General features: G+C 33.9%; 2 protein-coding genes and 1 long non-coding RNA gene across 10 annotated transcripts; 2 read left to right on the forward strand and 1 right to left on the reverse strand.

Moving 5' to 3' along the window:
* Window positions 1-892: 892 nt before the first annotated feature.
* Window positions 893-6,390, reverse strand: LOC104090228 (branched-chain-amino-acid aminotransferase 2, chloroplastic-like). 6 transcript variants are annotated; one of them, XM_070191872.1, is made up of 6 exons: window positions 6,208-6,390; window positions 4,527-4,703; window positions 4,110-4,241; window positions 3,918-4,016; window positions 2,403-2,475; window positions 1,120-1,289 (listed from the first exon to the last, which is right to left on the reverse strand). In XM_070191872.1, exons 1-5 carry the CDS (start codon window positions 6,313-6,315, stop codon window positions 2,413-2,415), a joined length of 579 nt encoding a protein of 192 aa, XP_070047973.1. In that variant the 5' UTR covers window positions 6,316-6,390; the 3' UTR covers window positions 1,120-1,289; window positions 2,403-2,412. The 6 variants fall into 6 exon arrangements, with proteins under 6 accessions (XP_070047970.1, XP_070047973.1, XP_070047975.1 ...); XM_070191871.1 differs by having other exon boundaries at window positions 1,126-1,262; XM_070191869.1 differs by lacking the exon at window positions 2,403-2,475 and having other exon boundaries at window positions 893-1,262.
* LOC138903549 (uncharacterized) lies at window positions 1,193-2,394 on the forward strand. Its single transcript, XR_011412791.1, has 2 exons — window positions 1,193-1,330; window positions 2,152-2,394. It is a non-coding gene; the product is annotated as an uncharacterized lncRNA (long non-coding RNA).
* Window positions 6,391-7,965: 1,575 nt separating the features above from the next.
* LOC104114734 (phosphoenolpyruvate carboxykinase (ATP) 1-like) lies at window positions 7,966-13,208 on the forward strand. Of its 3 annotated transcripts, none has more exons than XM_070192150.1 (14): window positions 7,966-8,067; window positions 8,271-8,520; window positions 8,788-8,966; window positions 9,710-9,863; window positions 10,135-10,219; window positions 10,466-10,566; window positions 10,735-11,033; window positions 11,303-11,476; window positions 11,569-11,634; window positions 11,987-12,165; window positions 12,242-12,411; window positions 12,505-12,673; window positions 12,801-12,954; window positions 13,049-13,208. In XM_070192150.1, exons 2-13 carry the CDS (start codon window positions 8,288-8,290, stop codon window positions 12,942-12,944), a joined length of 1,953 nt encoding a protein of 650 aa, XP_070048251.1. In that variant the 5' UTR covers window positions 7,966-8,067; window positions 8,271-8,287; the 3' UTR covers window positions 12,945-12,954; window positions 13,049-13,208. The 3 variants fall into 3 exon arrangements, with proteins under 3 accessions (XP_070048251.1, XP_070048250.1, XP_070048252.1); XM_070192149.1 differs by having other exon boundaries at window positions 7,993-8,067; window positions 8,279-8,520; XM_070192151.1 differs by having other exon boundaries at window positions 7,993-8,067; window positions 8,279-8,520; window positions 11,987-12,063.
* Window positions 13,209-16,421: the final 3,213 nt, after the last annotated feature.

Here is a 16,421-nt window from a genome sequence, read left to right on the forward strand (position 1 = left end):
GATTCATACTCCTTAAAAGGGACAGCCAGTGAAATTTCTTCTAGGTTCAATTTGTTTTGCAGTTGGTTCACGAAATTTAATTCCCTAAAATTTCTTATTGTCACATTAATATTTGTGTTAGATCGGAAAATGAAGGGGAAAAAAATAAAGTAGTGAGTAATTCGGAAGTGGATTAGCTACGAGAGCAGAACAATCGATGTGCGGTGAAAGGATAAATACCTAAGGAAAAGTTTCAAGTGACTTTTACATTCAAAATTGCACTAACAAGGAATCTCATGAATAGACATTTTGTTTCTGCACATCTCGTTCAATAATATGTTTTGCGCACTTTGTTTATTTATTCTTTTTTTTTTCAGCTAAGACTAGGAGGCAATTACCTATGTTGCTTATGTGTAGTCCACCTACGAAGATGGTTTGCTGATTCTCCTTCTTTAGGTCTTCTGATGTTGTTCTTAACCAATTTGACGATGCATTATTAAATATAATGCACTACCTTGGTTTAATCGAGAGTTCATGCATAGTTTAAGTTTTTTTTTTCCATCTTTGAAATAAAATTGCAAACGTCAATGTAGATAAGCTTTTGTACTATCAAATTACCTTAAAGATTTTTACAAGTGAGCCTCCTTAAAATATGAAATTTATCTTGAAAATAAGATAAGTTGAGTAATACATAGAAATAAAAATGACATATAGTATCAATAACTAAACATTGTAAAATTAAGTGGCTGTTTCACATGAATACATTGTTATTGTTGAGTGGCTAATGATTTGACTTTTTGGATCCAATGAAAGTTTTATTTGTGATCATTCCTTACCACCATTATATTCCTTCCAAAAATTAAGTCTCAAGTTTGGTGCCCCGTCACATCATCTCAAACGACATATATCATGGTACGGTTGAATGTACTTTTCATTTCCCTCTAGTCTTTTTCCATTACACCAATATATTATAAGTGGAAAGGAAACAAGTCTACTTTACAATTTAATCTTTCTAGCTAAAGAAAGATTCCTATTTCCTCGATCCCCTCGCTGCAAATTTTGATCTTAAACTCTACTACTAATTGCTTGCTTGCTGAATTCTGAACTACTCCTGTTATATATTATGGGTAAAAATAGTGCCTTGGGAATTACTTCTTCACGGCCCACCATAGCTTTTCCTCTTGGTCTAGCTCTTCTTGTCCTTGTCCTTGTCTGTATAATTGGCTCCTTTGCTTGTTGCTATCACTGGAATAAGCTTCGATCCCTTCTTTGCTCTTCTGCTTCTGCTACCCATCTTGATGATCAATCATCTGATGATTCGGCTCATGTTTCGGCTTTTAAAATTATCCAGGTACTGTTAATACTTCCTTTTCATTTTTTTAAAAACAATTTTTAGGAGGAGGATGTTTACTTGGTGGTGTCAAGAACCAAGGAGATTCATAAGAGGTAGCATTGGAGGGGTTAATTAGTTAAATGGAAGTCTGTGACTATTTTATCTAAAAGTTTAATAATTTGATAGAAAGATCATATCTTTATTTATTTAATTATGTTTTCAACACGCCCTTCAATTCAATTGTACCCTTAACTTTTTTTATGGGTCAAGCAGATGATTTTTGTTTTTAATAATGGACGATAGTGAAACTAGAACCCAAGGATTGACGCTTAAGCATCGGCTAGTGGAACCACTCATGCCCTTCTTTCATATCCGTGGTGGGCTCTGTAAGTGGGCTCTTTACACATATGATATGGAGATCTAGTACGGTGAACAAGTGAAGTAGGGACTCTTCGATTAGGCGAACCAGTCCAAATAGGCTAAAATACAACCGTCCACTCCTTTTCACGACATTAGCAAAGCTTAGATCCTCAGGTCTAAAACGAGCCTATCGGTCCAATCCCTATTCCCCTTCTATTATTCAATGACCTTTGCCTACGTACTCAAAGACCATATATAAAGTATTTGAATGTCTCATTTAAAAATTTAAATGGTTAGATAGAGTATATTTTATTTATTTTATTATATCTTCAATACGATCAATTACAACTTTTGACTCAAAACTAGCGTAAAATACATAGTATATATTTTGAACTTTCATTTTTAACCTAGAATTCATAGGGTCTAAATTCTGGATGTATATAATTTTCTCATGCATGCATATTGGGGGTTTGTTTTAGACGCAGAAGCAGAAAAATGGGGAGAGCTTGACAATATTGATGCCTGGAGATGAAGTTCCAAAGTTTGTGGCTTTGCCTACTCCTCATCGGTGTACTCTCCAACTCTAAAAGCTGGTATAGCTATAGTATGGATTTTTATGTAATATAGCTTGAGAACCAACTGAAATTCAAGCTGAGCAGCAGCACAGAATTGAATTAAGTGTAACTACTCCTACGAAATTAAATTAGCCAATTTTGTTTATACTTCTTACCATTTTGGCTTCAACTTTCGAACTTGTTTCTGGAGTTTGGATTGTTTGATGGTTTTTCCTCTCTGTCCTCAATCTGAATAAGGTTTGAGGCAAGTGAGGTGAAAAAAGTTACGTGCAGCTGATGTTTATATCAACCAATTAATATAGACAATTGTTGCGTATATAAATTTTCATCCATTACCAATGGTTAAGTGATGACATGTGTCGTGTATATAAAATTTATCCCCATTAAATAAGTGAAAAATATATATTTTGAATCTACTAAATTAGACGGGAGATGGTAGAATTTCGAATTCATCCAATAAAGTTCAAATATAGATCCGCCTCTGGACTAATCCTCGGCAAGAGTTTTCCTTCAGAGATTACCCAGACTTGAATAAGGTTGTCATTTAAGAACCAAAACCTTCTAAAAAGAATCATTCCACAGTTGCACAGAACTGAATTGTTTTGAACTTGATACAGTTTTGAAATATGATAATTAATTCCCCGAGTAAAAGTTATACAAAGATGCAAACAAGCAGTTATCATGATCAATGCACATTCCTACTGAAAGTTTTAAAAGAAAAAGGAAAATTAGTTGTTCTGTCACTCTGTCATTTAATTGGTTGATATTCTTCTCCATCTTTTAATATAAAACTTTATTTAGAATAGCCTTTTTGTTCATTATATTTAGCTCACACACTGTTCAATTCTTCTTCCTACTTGAGTTTTAGACTTGACATTTGGGCTTCATTTGTGAAGTCAAAAGATCCATTTTCTGTTTACCTGACTAGCCCAAACTCCTGTACCTCTACAACTAAGCTCACCCAATTCGGATTTATTTTGTTGGTTAAATTAAAATGTGTTAATATTAGCTAAAAGTATATATGAATGGAAGTTAGATTAATGAAGAAATAATTATCATGTATTTGAGAGAAAATTATCATGAATCTGTCTTTCATGTGACAAAAAAAATATTAAAAAAATCCTACAAATTAAATCGAATTGTAAAATAAGAAATACTCAATCCATTTCAATTTAGATGAGGTAGTTTGACTCGCATGAAGTTTAAGAAAAAAAAAAGACTTTTAAAACTTGTGGTCTTAAAAGCTTAAGGGGTAAAAGCTTTGTGGGGGTCATGATATTTGTGTGGTTATAAAAGCTTCTCATTAAGGGTAAAATGAGTAAAATGAAGAATTTAAAGTTGAATCATTTCCAATTGTAGAAATCTGTCATTCTTTTTTGAACGGATTAATAAGAAAAATGTGTCATCTAAATTGAAACAAAGAGAGTACTAATTAGTTTAATTTTGATTTTGATGATAATCGAATACACCTAAATCCTAGATGGACCATTTGATACCATTTGCATGAAAATTCTAGGGTAAACAACATAGTATAGCCGCTTTAAAAATAATAGCCGAAAAATATATATATATATAAATGTATAATATACATATTTTTTGTATATATTTAGTTAGCGGATATAATTATTTTTGGTTGATCGGTCAAATATGTATTAGTACGAAGCATTTACCGGGCCATAATTAGTAATGCTTTTGACTCCACCAGCTCCCCCTCGTGAGGCACGATGATGTTCTTCCTCAACATATAAGGTTAACGGTTGTGTTCCATTCTATATGGAAATACAAACAAAAGTAAAACTTTAAGCTAATAGATTGAGGAAATAATAATTATATCAAGAAAAGAAATGGCAATGTTCACATACCCTTAAATAATTTCCTACAGGGCAAGCGTAGACAAGGAATGTGTACTCAGGAGCTGGAGCCACTCCAAGTATAGGCCCATTTCCTATAAGCAGAGGCCTAATATAAAGTGACCCTTTGCCAGCAGGTGGAATCTGTTCTTATTAATAACACACATGGTCACAAAATAGCTACTAACATGTGCTGATATTACGGATCGACGAGGAAAATAAAAATCCATGTGTGTTTGGTATGAAGAAAATTAAATGTTGCACTGAAAACTGTTTTATTGTATGGAATAATTTTCTAGATCCTCTTTTCAGGCCGATAATCTTTTTGACAATTCAAGATAATTATCAAACACTAAAAAAATCGTAGAAAAATATTTTCTATTGTACCAAACACACTTTAATAGAAGATTTTAAGAGATGAATAATTACCCAACGGTTATTAGCCAGAGCAGTTAGCTTGACAGCATCGACAAATTGTTGAGTAGAAGGGGAAGGCATGCACATTCTTTCAGCACCAATTTGCATTCGAATTGCACTTTCGTGTGGACGGAAAAGAAAAGTACGTCCATCATCTCTTCTATAAGCTTTTGTACCTTCAATTAAACCCTGTTTGAATTTTTTTTAAATTGCATCAGTTTACCAAAATGATTTTTTGTTTAACATTATTATATGAAAAGAGTTAAGTCGTTTGGTAGCCAGTAGAGCCTTGTCTAGTTGTCTTAACGTTTACTAGCATATCGTGGTCAGAAACATTAAATAACACTACAGTCACTCCATACTTCCGGTCCAAATGGTAATAGTTCTGGCAACCTATTTTCTAAAATATTTGATATTTTAGAAAAATATGAAGTTATTTATTTGAGTACTTTTTTTCATATCTACCTTTAGTCTCCAATTACTAGAATGTACTTAAATCTAACAATCGGAGTTTATTAAATATCTTTTTTGTGTTTTCACTCGTTATTCGATATTCGCATTGATGTCCGACTAAATTTATATTTGAGCTGGAAAGTCCCAAATTGAAGAATAAAGTGCTTCATACCCAGGTCTCGAACCCGAAACCTCTGATTAAGCATAAAAGGTTACTTAACACTCCACCACAACTATTGTCGATGGTTTATAAATATTTGATAGAGACAAAAAATATTTACTTTTGGCAACCTTAAAGAACTAATTGTTCAAGGATATATTTAGAGGATTATTTTACACTACCACCAAACATAAGGGACCATAAGAATAGTTGTCTAATATACATTGTCTTTTTCATTAATGTCTCACTTAATTCACAGTCAAGTAATTGGTCAATTCAGGTGAATTTGAAGGGGGAAAAAAATCCTTTTTGTTATTCTAAAACATTGATTAAATATCTATTATAAAATCAAGTATTTTTTTTTTTTTGAGTGAAAGGGAGGAGGAGTCAATTGACCACTTGTTCTTTAAATGCCCATACTTATCTGTTTTGTGGTCCAATATACTCAACTGGCAAGAAAGGAGTTTAAGAACTTTCTAAGGTAAGAATAGAAGAACTGAATCCCTCTGCAAATTGATAACTTAGGATATCTAGTTAATTTTAAATTGGTGCTAATTACTATTGCTGATTAGTACCTCATTGTCTCTCTAAACGAACGATTATAATAAAAAGACAACATACGAATAATGTCATTCAAACTCATCCCCACAATATAATTGTTCATTTTATAGTTGTTCAAAATATTGTCGACTATGATAATAAAAGATCTGGCAATGTTATAATTTTATCTTTAGTTTGATTTTATGATAATCTTGTCTGCTCTCATTTGGATCGTGAAGGAATATTTCATAGTAAAGAAAAGTTATTGGGGGAAGTGCCAGATCTTTACGGATCATAAGAACTTGAGGTACTTGACGACAATACATCTCCAAAGAAAAAATGTTTGTGGTGTGGTAGTAAGTATATACTTGGCCTTAACTAGAGATCTCGGATTTGAAATGGAGTCGTGCTTGATAGGAAATAATTTTGTTTATCTCCCTAAAATTAGACTTTCTTGTACAAATCCGAATTAGTCGGGGCACAAAGCGAGTACCAGATGATACAGGAAAATTTGAGTTAAAAAGAAAATAAAGAATTAACCTGTCCATAGTTCAAAACACCAGCAGAGGGGCTCAATTCAATGTTCCCATAAGGATTAAGTTGGCCTTTTTCAAAATTCCCATATTGAGAGCATCTTGTCATAAACATATAATCAGTTTGAATCAACTTGAATCCAAGATTATCCCAATCATAATCCGCTGATTCGTAATCCCTGACATCATAATAACAATGTAAGGTAGACTCAGGAACACAAAGTGATTTATTATTTATATAAACAAGAAAGGATTAAGGTTAAAAAAAATCAGAGAATTATAAGATTTCGGGTTGTTTGAGTTAAATCTTGGAAAAAGATTACTGTACCTTTTAGAATTTTTGAATTCATTTTTCAAATCTTTCAAAAACTTAGCCGTTTATCCATAGATAATATTTGAAATATATTAAAATCTTAATATGTTTTTGTTTTTTAATCTGGTCCATTATTTCAACTTCATCTTGCAATAGAGAATTCGAATTATGAAAAACTAATTAGAAATATTTCAAGTAAAACAATAGTTTCCAGTTACAAAACTTTTAATTTTTTTTTTTTTCAAATGAATTCATGTCCATATACTTAATCAGTAACTCTTTTAGAAGTTTCTCAATTTTTTAAAATTTAGAGAAATAGAGTTTGCAGACCCTTAAAATATAACTTTTCTTCAAGTTTTAGCTCAAACAAACAGTTTGAAACAACTCAAAAGTTGAAAAACCTCAAACAAACAATAAACTTCTTTCTTTTTTTTTCGTAAACGATAAACTTCCAACATGGAAAGCATTTCGTTGCACCAAATATGCTTTTCTTACACAGCTTTGTCAAGTTGACGGATGCCACTTCCTTTAAATTCCGCGATCGACCTTTTCCTCTAAACCCATTACTTTTTTATGTTTTTTTTCCCCTTTTGTATGCTGAAATTGGAAGTGTAGATAAGCCTAAAGAATCACAATATTTAGTCCACATTATTATAGTCATCAACCTATGAATGTTTTTTGTTACAAAGTATACATATAAGCTTATATTATTACTAAGAAAGTAAGAATTGATAGTTAGGGGAAGTAGTTGGTAGGTAAAAAAAATAATGAACGAAACAAGTATTTAATTTAAGAAAAAAAAACAAAAGAAAAATTTAATGAACCGAAACAATATTAAAATGAAGAAAATTACATACCTAGGCAAAGTATTGAGAAATTTAGCAAACTAGTGAGATAAGTTGCAGTTGAAGAAAGAAAATTAAACAGACGCCCGTCGGGCCTCATTTGTCTGTTTTAACACCCAATATATCTTATTTTAAGATCAAATCCCATATTTTAAAAAGGCTTATCTATAGATATTTTTTGGATAGGTAAGAAAATTCCTTATCCATAATGCCGGTGCATATATAACTTAAACTCTTTTGAAATACCCACCTGCAATACTACCTTAGCTTCTATTCTAAATATTCAACACCTCTAAATGACTTAAAATAAATAATTGAGTGAAGTAAGTTGTTTTCTTTGTGATCAAATTTTAAAGCGATGGGTGCGTGGATAAAGTACATATATTCAGTTACCGAGTGCTTCGTCTCCTATCCCTAGATCCACTAATTTTACCATAATCTAAAATAGATGTGCTTTATTCTTCACCATTCGTTTTACTATTATTTTGGTTTCAGAAATTTTATGTTGACAAGTATTCCCTTTTTTTAGCCGCTAATTAACTATGACTACTTAGACCAAGGTTTAGGCCTAAGATGTGCTAGGACTATAAATTACAGAGATTAGCAGCCCAAATGTCACACGTTTTCATTTCTTCATTTCCTTATTGGAACTTCTCACTGCATTTAGACATCGACATCACAATCTCCCCATCTTCTTCTCTGATCCTTGGTTAGTTTTCTTCCCATCTTTGTACAGTATATACAACCATTGAATTCTTCCCATATATATATGCATGCAATAACATGCATTATATATACTCTTGAAAACGTAAATAATGTCCACTTTTCTAAAGCAAAACACTTGAAAAAATAAGTTAATATTAATGAAAATAATGACGCAATTATATTCTCTTAATTATGGTTGATGTGCAGGTAAGTAGTAATTAAGAATGGCATCCAATGGCAATGGGCTGGCAAAGATCGAGACACAGAAGAGGAAAGAAGATAAGATCATATGCCACGATGATAGCGCAGTTCCAGTGAAAGCTCAGACAGAGGACGAGTTGCATTCTCTTCAGAAGAAGAAATCTGCACCCAATACCCCTATCAAAGATATTCAGAGTGCCTTTGGCATCCCCACTACTGAAGTCGAGCGACAGAAACAACAACTCCAATCCATCAGGTAAAATCCTAGGATTCTATTGTATATACATTTTATACCGGGGCAACCAAGTGCACAAAGCATTATTCCGCATTTATTTAGGATCTTGCTGGAAAGCGTCGCACCCTAAGGGTGTGATGTATACAGCCTACCCTAATGTAAGTATTAATGGATGCTTCTACGGTTCGTGCATTAATGCCTTTATATTGCTAATGCGAGAAACTTTAAAGTCAAATCTTGTTTATTGCTAAATGTTGTGGCTTTTTTGTTGCATGGGCATAAAAACAGTGCATCATTGGCATCATTAACAAGGGAGACGGGACCAAAGGTTGTGAAAGGAGACCCTGCAAGTAGGGCGGAGACGCCCAAGTTGGTGCAAACCTCTCAGCATAAACACACTGCAGCACCTAACATTACTGACAGTTCTCTCAAGTTCACTCACATCCTCTATAATCTCTCCCCTGCTGGTAATTAATTCTCTATTCCTACATGATTCGACCAATTCTCTTGTCTTATTCACCTTCTTGATTCAAACCCATCCGAGTTTAGCTTTTGTACACCGGCGGTGTAGGTTTTTTTTAATACAATCAGGTTAATGTTACAGGTAATTGTTAAAAAGAACCTGATTTGGTAATAGTTAAATTGCGTAACCAATTCGTATACAAGTTTAAGATGTCATGACAATATACTTTTATTTACTTTATTATATCTTCAGCATGCCTTCTCATATGCCGTTCTAACTTGGTGGTGAGAATTGAAGACAGAGGCCTCCGACAACATATTGAATTGTGTGACCACTTTATGTAAAAATTTAATTTGTTAAAGATGAATGATTTTTATTTTTTACTTAATTATATTTAACACTTGAGAAAAATAAAATAAGTAACTTGTTGTAGTAGGTAAAAATACATTTTCAATGTACGATAGAAGCTAAATATCCCTCACTTTAGTATACTGTATCTCTGTTTCATTTGATATGATATTACTATTGCAGAGTCAAACTTTTTTCTTTAGGACTTGGTAGTTAACTCATCTTCATTTGCTTCTCAAGAGCAACTATTATTGCTTTTGACTAGTACTTTTCTACCAGTTTGCATTTAAGTATTTTAACTTCTATTTTTCATGTTTTAGCTATTGATCACTGTTTTGTCATTTTGACATTTGATTAAAGTTTGAATACAGAAATCACATTTGTATCTGCCTTTTGTAGAGCTGTATGAGCAAGCAATCCAGAATGAAAAGGGCTCATTCATCACATCAAGTGGTGCTATGGCCACACTTTCTGGAGCCAAAACTGGCCGATCCCCAAGAGACAAGCGCGTTGTTAAGGATGAAACCACTGCAAATGAACTTTGGTGGGGAAAGTAAGTTCATCTGTTTCTTTGTTTTTGGATAACCATTACACATTCAAAACTCACTAGCCCGACTAATCTGGATTCAAGCTGGCTCGACCCACTAAGGAGTGGTGCACTCCCTACAAAAAAGTTATTCATTCATTCAGAGGGATCCTAACCATCATAGTGTAAAGTTCAATTGCTTCTGCCTGATGGCAAAGATGGTTTAGTTTCATAAAATATATGTTTAATTGGTATTGGGCATTTTCTAACGTCATCTTTATATTATGATTTTCAAAAGGGGCTCACCTAACATTGAAATGGACGAACAGACTTTCTTAATCAACAGAGAAAGAGCCGTTGATTATCTTTGCTCTTTGGAGAAGGTATTTACATGATTCATACTAGATTGTACTTTCCTAATTGAGTCTACTATTATAATCAATCTTTAACGCGGAAAAGACCTCTTAAGCTGTCGCTATCCAAATCATACCACCCATATTAATGTCAAGATTATAGTATATAACAGACATACGTGTATATAGTGTGTTGCAAATATTAGCACAGTGCGGGCTAATATTTGCAACTTAACTAGACTGTCATATGTTAAAGAAATGTTATCTATATTTCAGGTTTTCGTGAACGATCAGTTTCTCAACTGGGATCCAAACAATCGTATCAAAGTTAGAATTGTATCTGCCAGAGCCTATCACTCCTTATTCATGCACAACATGTAAGCACTTAATCATGATTCTTTAACTTTCTATTTCCGCGTTCCTTTGTTTTATAGGCTCCCAAACAAGTGTCCTTTGCTATAGCAACTGGGTGTTATGTATATTTAAATTGGATTTAACTTATATACACTTACAGTATATGTAAAAAATAACTGCGTGGGTGACAGGTGTATCCGACCCACTCCTGAAGAGCTAGAGAATTTTGGTACTCCGGATTTCACAATATACAATGCTGGGAAATTCCCGTGTAATCGTTACACCCACTATATGACTTCCTCCACTAGCATAGACATTAATCTTGCTAGGAGAGAAATGGTCATCCTTGGCACACAGTATGCTGGGGAAATGAAGAAAGGTCTCTTCAGTCTAATGCACTATTTAATGCCCAAGCGCCAGATTCTCTCTCTGCATTCTGGCTGCAATATGGGAAAAGAAGGAGATGTAGCCCTCTTCTTTGGATTATCAGGTATGAATTTAACTTATATACACTGACAAGGTAAGGAATTTTCACGTTATCAATGTATTTTAACCGGTTATAACAGGTTATTTACCTGCATATTGTAGGTTATCAAATTAGATTTACTATAGACAGTTACCTATTGTTATAAGTCATTTTAACTTGATGGTGTAAAAGATATTGAAGGGATTGGTCATCTCTTTTGAGGAGCAGCAAGATTTTTTCTGGTTTTCTAACTTTGTAACAACTGTTTCTTTTTTTGGACACGTTTATTTTAGGAACGGGGAAGACTACGTTGTCGACAGACCATAATAGATACCTAATCGGAGATGATGAACACTGTTGGAGTGATCATGGTGTTTCAAACATTGAGGGTGGTTGTTATGCAAAATGCATTGACTTGTCAAGGGAGAAGGAGCCTGATATTTGGAATGCCATCAAGTTTGGCACCGGTAATATACTGATTACCTGATCATGTAAACATTATTTACTTAAAGAATTTCCAGTGTCAGCAAGTGATGTTATGTTTTCTTGTTCTGTGCAGTGTTGGAAAATGTGGTTTTTGAAGAACATACTCGGGAAGTGGACTACGCGGACAAATCTGTAACAGGTACATTAATATTGTATCGTCCGAAAAAATAATACAGTCAAAGCTCTCTATAACAACTTCATTTGTTCCGGATATTTTTGGCTGTTATAGCAAATTGCTATTATAGAGAACATATATTATAACATAACATGAATCTGGTTCTGAAAATAGCTTGGCTTTTATAGTGAAGTGTTATATAGGTATGCTGTTATAGAGAGGTATAACTGAATATATGTTAGTCTCTTGTGCATCTGTTTAATCAAACAACAGTTATATCTCAACTAATGTCATTGTTTCTAGTGCTGGCATATCAGAAGTCTTGAATCAGTTTATGTTGATTTATGGCTTTATTAATGGATTGCTTTGGTTGCAGAGAACACAAGGGCAGCATATCCAATTGAATACATCCCCAATGCTAAAATACCATGTGTTGGTCCTCATCCTAAAAATGTCATTCTCCTCGCCTGTGACGCGTTTGGTGTGCTCCCTCCAGTCAGCAAGTTGAACTTGGCACAAACAATGTACCACTTTATTAGTGGCTACACAGCTTTGGTATACACATATAGACTGACAATGTATAGAATCTTTATACAAGAGGTAAAGATAATATTTTTAATAATTCAAACAGGTGGCAGGAACCGAGGATGGAATTAAGGAGCCTACAGCGACATTTTCAGCATGTTTCGGTGCAGCATTTATAATGCTTCATCCGACAAAATACGCAGCAATGCTAGCTGAGAAAATGCAGAAACATGGAGCTACCGGATGGCTTGTGAACACTGGATGGTCAGGTGGAAGGTATTATAACTTATAAGCACTCTAACCACAAACATGTATTAATTCTACTTATGTAATTAGACTTAGCTAATGAACTTTCTATATTATAATCAGCTATGGATCAGGTAGTCGTATTAAGTTAGCATACACAAGAAAGATCATTGATGCCATCCACTCAGGAGAACTTTTGAAAGCAAATTACACAAAAACTGAGGTGTTTGGGCTTGAAATCCCAAGTGAACTTGAGGGAGTTCCTTCACAGATTCTGGATCCAGTGAACACTGTAAGTTACTCCATGTAACTAACTCTGTTTCACTCAAACGACTCAATTTATATACGCTGACAGTGTAAAAAAACGATCAGTACATTTTAACATACAAGGTTCTTGAAATATTTTATCTATGTTCCAGTGGCCGGACAAGAATGCGTACAAGGAAACTCTCATGAAGCTGGGAGGTCTGTTTAGGAAGAACTTTGAGGTGTTCGCAAACTACAAGATTGGAGCTGATAACAATCTGACTGAGCAGATACTGGCTGCAGGTCCCAACTTCTGAGATGGAATTACTAGCTGAGTGAAAGTTAGGGGAAATAAAAATATGGTGTTTTTGCAGAGAGACACAAGATTGCTAGAAAACCTTTGTGATTATTAGTGTGCTACATTTTAGATGTAGCTTAGTTAAGAGAGTTAAATTCATTCATAACCCAACTTGTCTTGTTTCTGTCTTCACTTTCTTTCTTTTTTCCCTTTAACTTCATTTACTAGTATTGTAATTTCCTTGGTCTATAAAGAAGGATTGAAGAATCCAATTATTTGTCCCCCTCTTGCATTTAACAACAATTTCAGACAAGCCAGCGTGGTGTTTAGGAGCTTATAGCATGCTTGGTCTTATTAAATAATTTTTTGTAGCCACTTACTTTCAAATTTTAATTTTAAAATTATAAAATTCAAATTTCAAATTTAAAACTTTAAACTTCAAAATTTAATTCTAAGCCTTAAAAGTTTGCAAACACTTAAGTATCAATAACATTGAATAAGAAAAACAAAATTTACTTTAAAAAAAAAATTACACGGCCCGATCCAGCCCGCTAAGCCCGAACCCGGACGAAAAAAAAACCCGAAAAAGTACAGTCCGCAACGTTAAACGGACGGGCTAGTTTTTTTGTGTCCAGCCCGCCCGTTAAACACCCACAATATATACTATGCCAGATTCTAGAAACTTTCTCAACTAAGAGGTTTTACTTTAGACGCATTACTTTTTTAGGATATGCAAAAAAAAATTGATTTAGAAGGGTAATTAATAATCTGTTTGATATATCTGGAAAATATTTATTCCCACGAGAAGTCACTATTTATTTTAATATGACAAATATTATTTCTATTAGATCTATATTTTAATGATAGAAAATAACTTACTTCTATTACAGGAAATCAAATTCAAAGAAGGAAGTCAAGAAAGTAGAATGAAGGAATCAAGGAACAAAAGATGGAAGGCTAAGAGAGATGAGGAAAGCGAGAACCTGCGGAAGATCCAGAAACAAGGAGAGTCAATCACGTCCATGATTACAAGCATCAAGGAGAATAAATATTCGATACTGTTTATATACAGAAGTTAAGGAAAATCATATCAGTCAATCTGTGTGGAAGATTTGCTGAGAATATTCAATCACGACATTCAAGGAAGCAACAATCATCACACCACTTTTCAAGGTTCAAGTATAGGAAGTTCCTCTCTTATTATTGGAAGGAATCAATTCAAGATTCATTCTAAGGATCAACTCCCTTTGGGTTGTCCATCTCCTAAAGATCCGAACATATCAAAGAAGACTTACCCTCAAATCATATAAATGCAGCAACAAGCTTAACAAACGTGACATACTTTGATCGAACCATTACCAATCTTTTAATTCTACTCCAAACAAGCATCGTAGTCTAATTATCAATCTTTTTGTTCTACTCCAAACAAGTATCATAGTCTACTCTCGATTTACCATGTTTTAAAAATTTAAAAATAACCCTTATATATATATACATCACATAGGCCTTATAATTAATTTGATGAATTACTCCTTAATTTATAGTCAACTAGACTACTATGTTAATAATTTTGAAATTAACGCTAAAATGAAGTATTTATAAATAATTAACTAAAATAGTTAGTAGTATATATAATAATTATAATTTTAACATATTTTATTGAAAATTATTAAGCTTATTTAATTTAATTATAAAGGGGACCAAAAGAGGCTAAAGGTTATAATTGCAATTCTCAACTAAACACAAATGGCTATTCTTTAAATTAATTTTGGCCCAAATGACCAAGCCCAATCTGAAATGACCCAGTCCAAACAACCCCTCTAATCCACTGTGGCGATCCACGTCCCTCTCCCTAAACCAATCAGCGCTTGCCACGTCGCTCGTCTCTCTCACTCACAAAGAAAGCATAAATGATTATGGACCATCGACCCATCTCTTCAATGGTCCGCGTTTAATCCCCATTTCCTCCTTATTCTTTAATTTTATCAAGAATTAATCTCAACCGTCTGATCAGTGAGATCTAACGACCATCGATTTTTCCCCATTAATTCATTTCCAAATTCTTAATTATCAAAACAATCAGAGCCGTTGATCAAAAGATCCAACGGCTCCCGTTTCATATCCCAATTTTAACCTGGAGACAACCCCCAACCCTAATCATTCTATCCTAAGACCAGCCACCTCTCTTTCCCTTTCTTCTCTTTTTTCTCTCATCCTTTCGAACCTCATCAGTCATGGAGCCTTGCACAAATTAGTGCAAGGTCACAAAACCCTTCACCAAATCGTCCTTCCCTGCTTCTCTATCCCCAAATCCCACTGACTTTTCCTTTTGCTCTTCAAATCTGAGACACCAGACACAGTCAGTGAAGTTGAAGCACTATTTCATCTTCGTTTTTTCAAATCATATTTGCAGAATCGTCCGCTTTGTCCCTAGGTTGTGAGGCCAGTGATTCAGTTTTCATTTTCGTTGATTATATTCAAAATCACCAATTTGAAATCCTAGACCTAAATGACAAAACTTGATTCATCTGATTTCCCCACTTGTTCTTTCAAATAGAAGCATGCATGGTTGATATCTCCGGTTTTATCATTAATATTCATTGTTCAGAGGTAAAATGCAATGACCTCTGGACCTCCAGTCTTTACCCGATGGATTCTTTACTTGTAACGGCTGTCATACACTCAGGTAAGAGTCTCACTCATTTTTCTCTCAGATTTACTCTAATTCCACTGTGTCTCTTTAGATTTTCCCCAATCTTGCTCACATCATCGGCTCATCGTCATCTTTCACTCACGATTTGAATCTGTTGAAACCCTAGAGCCATTAAATGGCACTATAAATAGGGGCTTTAATTTTCCCACCTAACACGTCCAACAATCACCTAAGAGCTAACACAAACACATAAATAATTCTAAGATTTCATAAATCTAGCATTTCTTACTGATTTCTGGTTTTTCTCTTTTCCTTTCTGAGTACTTTCACTGCTTCGAGCTTGAAGCTTTGGGTCTTAAGCAATTACAAGAAATCCTTGTCTGGTCTGCTGCCCTCGAGAAAGTCAGTACACCTCAGACTCTTCTCTTTACATCTTCTTACTTGAATATCTTGAATATGCTTGTTGTCTTCTGCTAACTATATTCGTTTACGATGTTTGTCATTAGTATATAAATGTTATTTCCAGCTTATGATAAAGTGTTGTTAACTTGTGACTATTTGTCATGTTTCTGAATATCTCTAATTGGTATTGACTAGACTATTATGTGACCTTAATGACTTTTATCTCAGAATCCAAATTGTTTACATGATTAAGTTTTCCTTAATATGCCTCAATGACCTTCCATCCTTGTCTAGACTTCAGATTTTCTGTTAATGGTTCTATTGTGATCTTTATCTCTACACAATATTTTCTACATTCTGTTGTTTTGTAATCGAGTTTGTTGTTGATAATCCTAACTAGGATAAACCCAAGAGTGCATAGTTTAATCCTTCACCACTTAA

This window comes from Nicotiana tomentosiformis, chromosome 12 (assembly GCF_000390325.3).
Source record: "Nicotiana tomentosiformis chromosome 12, ASM39032v3, whole genome shotgun sequence".
In the NCBI taxonomy this organism is placed as follows: domain Eukaryota; kingdom Viridiplantae; phylum Streptophyta; class Magnoliopsida; order Solanales; family Solanaceae; genus Nicotiana; species Nicotiana tomentosiformis.